The sequence below is a fragment of the Terrapene carolina genome, unplaced genomic scaffold (assembly GCF_002925995.2).
Source record: "Terrapene carolina triunguis isolate 2854851 unplaced genomic scaffold, T_m_triunguis-2.0 Scaffold192, whole genome shotgun sequence".
Lineage (NCBI taxonomy): Eukaryota > Metazoa > Chordata > Testudines > Emydidae > Terrapene > Terrapene triunguis.
Window position 1 is genome coordinate 732,892 of NW_020664543.1, and position 9,490 is coordinate 742,381.

Consider the following 9,490-nt stretch of genomic DNA (forward strand, 5'->3'; position numbering starts at 1 on the left):
CCCTGAGCGCCCTCCCGCACCCTAACTCCCTCCCAGACCCCGCACCCTACCCTGAGCGCCCTCCCACACCCTAACTCCCTCCCAGACCCTGCACCCCCAGCCCTGAGCCCCAGGGGTAAGCCAGGGGCACCTCCCCACAGGGCTGTCCAGAGGATTCAGGGGGCCTGGGGCAAAGCAATTTCGGGGGCCCCTTCCATAAAAAAAAAAGTTGCAATACTATAGAATACTATATTCTTGTGAGGGCCCCTGTGGGCCCGGGGCCTGGGGCAAATTGACCCACTTCCCCCCCACCCCCCAGCATCCTTGCCTCCCCACCACAGTACAGTACAGTACAGTATATAATGCCTTTTGTCTGCCCCCAAAATTTTTCCTTGGAACCTAACCCCCCGCATTTACATTAAATCTTATGGGAAAATTGGATTCATTTAACATTGTTTCACTTAAAGTTGCATTTTTCAGGAACATAACTACAACGTTAAGTGAGGAATTACTGTAGTTATACCAGTATAAGCCGTAGTGTAGATGCAGTTACATTGGAGCAGAGATGTCTTGTTCGGCTATAGCTTGTTCCCTTTGCTGTGTGGGAATAGCTATCCTGGTTATAAGCACTTTTATACCAGTGTAACTATGCCCTCATTAGGGAAGTTGTACAACTGCATCTGTACTGGCATTGTCCTGATCACTGGTGGCATCAATGGGGTTAAAGTAGTAAGACCCGCATCTGAAATCCTTCTCATTTACTTCTTGAGGAGCGCTGCAGCAGCTGGGGTCAGAATGCAGCCACCCAGACCTAAGCTAAGGAGCTGACTCCCTGGGTCTCTCTGTGACCTTTCTAGGGTTTGATGCTATGCTCTTAGCTGCAGTATGTGAGCACATGAAGCCCCAGCTGGGAGTGACTGCATAGAGAAGGTGCTGGCAGTCTGGAGACACTGTGGCTCCCACACACACTTAGCTCTGTTTCACTTTGTTTCAGCATCCATCTCTTATCTGCCAAGGTCTGTGCTGGCAAAGGCAGGATTAGAGAGATCTGAGTAAGGAGGCAGCCATGACCAGGTGAGACACTTTCACACATAGCAGAGAGCCTGTGGATGGGGGCGGGGGCGGGGGCATGGAGTCCCTTTGTGGGGAACGCCATGGGGCTAGGCAGGGCATGAACAGTAATGGCTTTACTTTTCCTGAGCTCGGGGCCATGCTGCTGGTTGAAGGGTTGGGGAGGTGCCAGCTTGCATGGCTGCTTGCGCCAGGGCCTTTGCTGCAGGATTTCCTGCACTCCCTCTCTGAGGTTCATTCCAGAGCTTTGCACTTCTCCCCATCTGCCGATGGGCTCTCATCAGGATTTGGGCTTCGGTTTCAGCTCCCCTGTCTCCAGGGTCGTTTACAATGGCAAGAGGAACAGCAGCCCTCGCTCCCCAAGCAACAGCAGTGAGATTTTCACCCCTGCTCACGAGGAGAATGTGCGCTTCATTTATGAAGGTGGGTGAGTGGGCATCTCCTGGGCAGGGCTGGAGTGATCCGGGATCTGCAACTCCCCCAGGCCACGTTTTCTCCCCTGGCTCCCTTCCTCTCTGGTGCCACTTGCTTTTCAGCCTTGGAATTCCACAAGGGGCTTCCTGCCACGGTGCCTCATCAGAGCAGTGGGCAAGGAGCAGTCAGAGAACAGTGTGGTTGCTGCTCCCTCCCCGAGCTGAGGACGTGTGGAGCTTTGCTCATCCCATCGTGTGCTCCTGAGCTGTTCTCTCCGCGTTGATAGCCTAGGGCTCATTAGTTTCCATTCCCTACGGGGTGGTGATGAGAAGAGGGATGCGACTACTTAATATGCCTTGCAATGAGAGTCTACGTTGCTGTGGGACTCTGTTACCCACCAATTGCTATGGCAGAAATACGACACTGGAATGAGCCCAGAGCAGGCACTGGGTGGTGGCCTCTATGTGGCAGACGTGGCTTTGCTCATTCACAGGCTCTAAACAGACATCTCTGTCTCAGCCAGAAGAGTGAGGCCTTACTGTGCACATGAAGCAAATCAAACCAGGCCCAGGTAAAACTCCCTTGCGGGACAGTCCCTGTCTCAGCAGCTGTTTTGCTGTCTCATGTCTCCTGAGCCTGCTGTGCTGAGACAAGGAGAAAGGAATCAAACTGATTTCGAACTGACTGAGTTAAGAGGACCTAGTGTGTGTGGAAGCCCCTTCCATAGCCTGGCTGAACAACCCTTAGGAGACTCTTCTAAGGGCTTCTCAGCCCCTGCCAGTGTCTGGGAAGGTCTTTCCAACAACATCCCATTGCCCAAGAGCAATGCCCTCCGACTGAATGAAGCCATTGCTCCTCAGAGTGCTGTCTGTGCACAGGAAACAGACAGTCTTTGTGTTGCTGAATCCCCTGGGGTCACGTGGCACTATGGAGGGGAGGCAAGGCCTGGCAGAATAGGATTTTCAGATGCGTGATGTTTGTGTCTGGCATACCTTTGGCCCTGGCCATTTCTGGAGAATTTAGTCCTTCAATTAAAAAGTAAAATGAAGCTTCGATCCCTGAGGTTTGCAAAGAAACCCTTTGAATGTAACTGTGCTGTGTCTGTCTATCTGTGAGCTGCCACTCATAGGGAGCTGCTGGCAAGTGGCCTCCGGAGTGGGGTGCAGTCCGGCTGGGGGGGAAGTGCCAGCCTGCAAATGCATACGTGCCATTTAAAGCAGGAGCCTGGGTGACTGTGCATGAGGTACTCAGCACCCAGGCCAGACGTGCCAGTTCCCCTGTGCTCTTGCAGGTATCTGCCCTCCCCATCCTCCTAGTGCAGTCTTTCCTCTTTACCAAGCCCTCAGTGAAGGCACTTTCATGTATGTGATCCCACTGTGAAGTTGGAGGGAGACACACTGGACTTCGGAGCAGGGTGATAAGGAAATGGGGACTGGAAAGATGGGGTTGGACCTCATTCTGCTGGACAAATAATTGTTACTTGGTGACCTAAAAATTACCAGTAGCCTAGAGTACCAGTGATCATGATCTCATTACGTTTATGTTGTAGAAACAGAACATGGCACCAAACACTAATATGTATATTTAGAACTTTAAAAGGGTTCATTTTCCAAAGGTAAAAGCAATCGTTGCCATAACTGTCTGGGAACATTACATTTAAAGTATGAAGTGTCAGTGGAAACTGGGACTTGTTCAAGGATATCCTATTGGATGCCCAAAAAGCCATGATTCCACAGACATGAAAAAAGTTATGCTGGCCAAGAAGCCAGACGGGTTAAAAGGAGTTGGGGAAGAAGCAATAAAACAAAATTTATATATAAAGAATGGAAGTAAATGGCAATTTATATAAGTTAAAAGTTAAAAAATGTGGGTGATTGGTAAGAGAAGCCAAAGGAATCAATGAAATATCAATGGACAATAGAGTTAAAGATAAGGCATTTTTAAAACCTATTCAGAACAAGAAGTACCCCATGACGGATGATAAAATTGTAAACAGAGATGCAGAAATGTTCAATAGATATTTCTGTACAGTATTTGGAATGAAACAGGAGGATGTACAGTATAGTCAAATATAGTAAAAATCTTAAAATCAATCAAACTGTACTATAGAATCTCCGTGGGTAGAAATTCCATGCTTGAATAATAAGATTATAGCAGTAGGAATATACTACCAACCACCTGGCCAGGATGGTGACCATGATTGTGAAATGTTATGGGAGATTAGAGAGGCTACAAAAACACAAAACCCAATAAGAATGGGGAATTTCAACTATACCCATATTGACTGGATATATGTCACCTCAGGATGGGATGCAGAGATAAAATTTCTAGACACCATTAATGACTGATTCTTGGAGCAACTAGTCCTGGAACCCACAAAGGGAGAAGCAATTATTGATTTAGTCCTAAATGGCGCACCGGATCTGATCCAACAGGTGAATATAGCTGAACTGCTTGGTAATGGTGACCATAATGTAATTAAATTTAACATACTTGTAAGGGGGAAAATCCACCACATTTAACTTCAAAAAGGGGAACTCCACAAAAATGAGTAAGGTAGTTAAATGGAAGTTAAAAGGAACAGTCACAAATGCCTGCAAATTGTAGGGAGAGTAGTTAAAAACACCATAGTAGAGACTTAAACAAAATATATACCCCCAAATTTAAAAAAATAAACCAATAAGAGGACCAAAAAAATCCACCATGGCTAAACAACAAAGTATAAGAGGTGGTTAGAGACAAAAAGGCATCCTTTTAAAAATTGGAAGTCCTATCCTAGTGAGGAATATAGAAAGGGAGATAAACTCTGGCAGATCAAGTGTAAAAGTATAATTGGGCACAAAAAATTTGAAGAGCAATTAGCAAAAGCAACATTTTTTTAAAATACATCAGAAGCAGGAAGCCTGCCAAACAATCAGTGGGGCCACTGGATGATTGAGGTGCTAAAGGAATACATGTGGAAGAAAAGGCCATTACGGAAAAGCTAAATTAATTCTTTGCATCGGTCTTCACTACGGAGGATGTGAGGGAGATTGCCATGCCCGAACTGTTCTTTTTAGGTGACAAATCTGAGGAACTGTCCCAGATTGAGGTGTCATTAGAGGAAGTTTTGGAACAAATTGATAAATTAAACAGTAATAAATCACCAAGACCAGATGGTATCACCCAAGAGTTCTGAAGGAACTCAAATGTGAAATTGCAGAACTACTAACTGTGGTATGTAACCTATCATTTAAATCAGCTTCTGTACCAGATGACTGGAGGATAGCTAATATAATGCCATTTTTTAAAAAAGTCTCCAGAGGCAACCCTGGCAATTAATTTCAGTACCAGGCAAATTGGTTGAAACTATAATAAAGAACAGAATTATCAGACACAGAGATGAACACAGTTTGTTGTGAAAAAATCGATGCAGCTTTTGTAAAGGGACATCATGCCTCACCAGTCTATTAGAAGTCTTTGAGGGTGTCAACAAACATGTGGACAAGGGTGATCCAGTGGATATACTTGGACTTTCAGAAAGCCTGTGAGAAAATCCCTCATCAAAGGCTCTTAAGCAAACTAAGAAGTTATAGAATAAGAGGGAAGGTCCTCTCATGGATTAGTAACTGGTTAAAAGATAGGAAACAAAGGGTAGGAATAAATGGTCAGTTTTCAGAATGGAGAGAGGTAAATAGCAGTGCCCCTAGGGGTCTGTACTGGGACCAGTGCTGTTCAACATATTCATAAATGATCTGGAAAAAGGGGTGAACATTGAGGTGGCAAAGTTTACAGACAATACAAAATTACTCAAACTAGTTAAATCCAAAACTGACTGCGAAGAGTTACAAACAGATCTCACAAAACGGGGTGACTGGGCAACAAAATGGCAGATGAACTTCAGTGTTGATAAATGCAAAGTAATGCACATTGGAAAACATCATCCCAACTGTACATACAAAATGATGGGGTCTGAATTAGCTGTCATCGTGGATACTTCTGAAAACATCTGCTCAATGTGCAGCAACAGTCAAAAAAGTGAACAGTGTTAGAAACCATTAGCAAAGGGATAGCGAATACAGCAAAAAATATCCTAATGCCACTATATAAATCCATGGCACCCACCCACCTGAATACTGTGTGGGGTTCTGATTGTTCGCAGCTCAAAATAATATATTAGAATTGGAAAAAGAAAAGGTCAACAAAAATGATTAGGGGTATGGAAGAGCTTCCATATGAGGAAAGATTAAAAAGGCTGGCAGTTCATCTTAGAAAAGTGATGACTAAAGGGGAATATGATAGAGATCTCTAAAATCATGAATGGTGTGGAGAAAGTGATTAAGGAAGTGTGATTTACCCATCCACATAACACAAGAACCAGGGATCACCCAATTAAATTAATAGGCAGCAGGTTTAAAACAAACATAAGGAAGTACTTCTTCACATTGTGCATAGTGCCTTGAGTGCAGGGGACTGGACTAGATGACCTCTCGAGGTCCCTTCTAGTTCTGATTCTATGATTTCTATACCGCAGTCAACCTGGGGAACTCATTGCCAGGGGATGTTGTGAAGGCCAAAATATAACTGGGTTCAAAAAAGAATTAGATAAGTTCATGGAGGATAGATCCATCAATGGCTATTAGCCAAGATGGTCAAGGATGCAACCCCATGCTCTGGGTGTCCTTAAACCTCTGACTGCCAGAAGCTGGGACTGGATGACAGGGATAGATCACTTGATAAATTTCCCTGTTCTGTTCATTCCCTCTGAAGCATCTGGCACCAACCACTGCTGGAAGACAGGATGCTGGGCTAGCTGGACCATTGGTCTGACCCAATATGGCCGTTCTTATGTGTCCAACTTGTATGATGTGGATGGAACAGAAAGTTTACTATCTGTAACAAGATAGGAGAGTATGAGGCAGCATCTGCTAAAATTAAACATTTTCATATCAGCACACCCAGATAACTTACACACAAAGGTCTTAAAGGAACTGCTGAGGATCTTGCTGAACCACTAATATTAAGATGCATTTCTTAGGGGAAACTGAGGCACCCCTACAGTATTCAGAGGAAACATTAAGAACAGTCCCACTTCGTCACAGACATACAGGAGCTTAGACTAGATGATCTAATGGTCTCTTCTGGCCTTAAACTCTATGAAACTGTGAAGTTCCCTGGTGTGTGCAGGGGAACGGGGTTCTTGAGGGCTGGGATGAGAGCGTGGGAGCAGCTGGAGGGAGCCCTAGGCGTGTCCCGTAGCAGGGACAGCACCTTCCCCTCCCTCTCTCGCTGTGCTCCTTCCCCAGCCTGGCAGTGTGTGGAGCGAGACCTTCGCAACCAGATGTCGGGCAGTGAGAGGGGCCTGGTGGAAGAGTATGTGGAGAAGATACCAAACCCCAGCCTAAAGGGTGAGTTTGCCGGTGGGGTTTTTGGCCCATCCAGGGGAACAAGTGCCAACAGTGCTCAAGTAAGTGGAGCAGAGCACTGGCTGCTGAGAGGGAGGAACCCCCTCAGGACACCAGTGACCTGTCCTAACTGAATGTACAGCTCTGACCACTCCATCCAGCTACAGGTGGGTGAATGGGGGTGACCAGGTTGGGAGCCTTCAATCCTGTGAGACAAACGGCATTTCATGATGAGGGGCAGAGGAGACCTGTGGCTTTTGAGCCTGGACTCCTACAGAGTGTGTGTTGGGCGTGGTGGGTGCTGACAACGTGGAGGGGTGATGCAGTGCTGAGCAGACCCCCTGAACTGAGTCCTGGGGGCGGGTAGGGTGATGCTGGCAGTGCTGAGCCCAGCCCCCGTACTGAGTTCTCCTCTCTTCCTCCTCACAGCATTTAAACCTGTTGACTTGAGCGATCTGAAGAGGAGAAACACACAGGATGCTAAGAAATCCTAAGGCAGGTTCTGCCTGCTGATTGGCTGGTGTCCTGAGGTCCTCAAGCAAATTTAATTTGAAGATTTTGTGTTGATTTCCTCCTCTGGTGTGTGTTCTGCCCGTGGAAGAGCTGGGCGGCTTTGGGGCTGGCTCTGAAGCTGCCCAAGTTTGAACTCCATTGCGGATGCCTAGAGCGTGTTGTACTGGATTCCTGCCCCTTCCCTGTAGCCTCGCCCTTGGGCTGCCTTTCTCTACTGTGTGTTGGGCCCACAAAGTCAGCTTACTCTTCCGCCCAGCTCTGTCCTCAGTCGGCCTTGGGCTGCTCTATTGGCTGCCGAGTGGTTGGTGTGGTCCCTGGGACTCTGTTGCTAGGGAGGACAGAGCTGAGTGGCTGCGTTTGGGCCAGTGGAGGCCATGCCTAGTTCACCCCTTCCCCCAGGTATCGAGGAGCAGCTCTTGCTGCGGACAGGCTGAGAGGAGACAGTGGGGCACGTTCAGAGGCTGGAGGAGGAGCATGCATTGTTGGTCCCTGCTTTGTGCCCCATGCCCATGGCAACTCAGTGCCAGCAGGCTTGCAGGCCTTCCCCACAGCCGTGCTGCTGGGCAGGTGACCCTTCCCCCTCCCCTTGCTTGTCAAGTTGGTGGGGTTAGTTTGCAGCTGAGCCCCTAGCACTTGGTTGCTAACAGCTTCTGGGCTTGTGGGACTCCAAGATATTGTCCATATTAAAGCGCTGACTGGCTCTCTTCCCCATAACAGGGCTGGGGCAGGTCCCATGGCTCGGGGGGCAGAGCTGCTTCCTGCCAGGCCTTACCCCGCTGGAGCTAGGAGGGGTGCCCCCCCTTGGCCGTGAGCCCCAGAGACCAAGGTGCATTTACAGCTGGAGTCGTGGACTATTCTCCGCTCCCTGCCAGGTGCCCTGGCAGCTCCTTCCAGGCAGGAAGGGTGGGGTGGGGTGGGGCAGCATTTGCTGAGGGAGGCTTGACTGTGGGAAGTTGTTTCTATCTGCGTCCTTGCCTGGGCGACATCTCCCAAGGTTAGTACTAGAGGGATTCCCCAGCCCTCCTGCCCCCCTCCCTCCAGCTGTCTGGGCCCTCCATGCAGTAACCCCCTTCCTGGCCAGGCCTGTTCTGTGGGGTGGGCCTGGAGGGGGGAGGTAGTTACACAGCCCCTAGTGGAGCCCAGCTCACTTCCTAAGCTCGGGCAGTTTACAGCAGGCTGCTGCTGCAGTGCCAGGCTGAATGCCCTCTCCCCACCCCCGGGCTCGGAAAGCACTTCGGAAGATGGCCCTCTTGGGACCCTAGTACCTGACAAGGCTGGGAGGTCTCAGCATGGCCCCACTCTGAGTGGTTCTGCCATCACTATTGCCCTGTGAAGCACAACCCCACCAGTCGAGCGGCTGTCACCAGCACTGCAGGAGCATTGTGGTCCCAGAGACCAGCATCCTGTCCCTGCAGTGCTGCAGGAGCAGCCCCCTGCCTGGGTGCTCACAGGGAGGGGAGCTACCAAGTGCTCTGCCCAGCTCAGATGGTGGCAGGCACTGGCAGCCAGGCACTGCAGGGCTAAGAGCGGTGCAGGCAGGATTTGTGGTCACTGTTACCTTCCCTTTGTTGTTAAGTCAATGACCTACGTTGTTCTTTCGCTCTGTCTGTCACTTGAGGAGTGTTGTAAATAAACTGGTTAGTCCTTTTGAGCTTGTCTCTGTGCACATCTGTCCATTGCTCCATGGCTGGCTCTGCTGGATACGGGGCTGATTTACCACCCATGCTTCCACTTCCGTTCAGCCACTGGTCTGCTGTCCAGGGCATGCAGAGCTGGGGAATGGCTGAGAGGACACCCTGCCCCAGGGGAATGGCGGGATGGGCCTTGCATTACTGGTGGCGACTCTGGAGACATGCTGAACTCCCCCGTGGAGGCCCAGCTAAGGAGCAAGGAGACGCCGCACAACAGTGCTGCAGCCACGCATGCACAATCCTTCGTCCCTCTGCAGATTCCACATCCCTTTGCTCTCAACCCTCAAGCTGTGTCCGGGCCCCAGTCAGTCGTAGCTGTGCACAGCTCAGGCAGAGGCGTAGCCATGCACACCCACAGCTCTTGTGCACTCAGACGCTTTTCCAATTACTTCCTAGTTTTCCCAGTTTTGATGTTTAAAGTCTCTCCATTACCTGTTT

General features: G+C 49.0%; 1 protein-coding gene across 1 annotated transcript; it reads left to right on the top strand.

Annotated features, from left to right (window-relative positions):
- Positions 1 to 943: 943 nt before the first annotated feature.
- Positions 944 to 9,012, top strand: MCRIP1 (MAPK regulated corepressor interacting protein 1). The gene is made up of 4 exons (XM_026654487.2): positions 944 to 1,053; positions 1,355 to 1,473; positions 6,750 to 6,851; positions 7,278 to 9,012. Exons 1-4 carry the CDS (start codon positions 1,046 to 1,048, stop codon positions 7,340 to 7,342), a joined length of 294 nt encoding a protein of 97 aa, XP_026510272.1. The 5' UTR covers positions 944 to 1,045; the 3' UTR covers positions 7,343 to 9,012.
- The last annotated feature ends 478 nt before the right edge of the window (positions 9,013 to 9,490 follow it).

Excerpts from the sequence above, each read along its gene's own strand:
- MCRIP1 (XM_026654487.2), top strand. Across the intron at positions 1,474-6,749 it reads TGTGCGCTTCATTTATGAAG|CCTGGCAGTGTGTGGAGCGA; the intron begins GTGGGTGAGTGG and ends CTCCTTCCCCAG. Across the intron at positions 6,852-7,277 it reads ACCAAACCCCAGCCTAAAGG|CATTTAAACCTGTTGACTTG; the intron begins GTGAGTTTGCCG and ends TCCTCCTCACAG.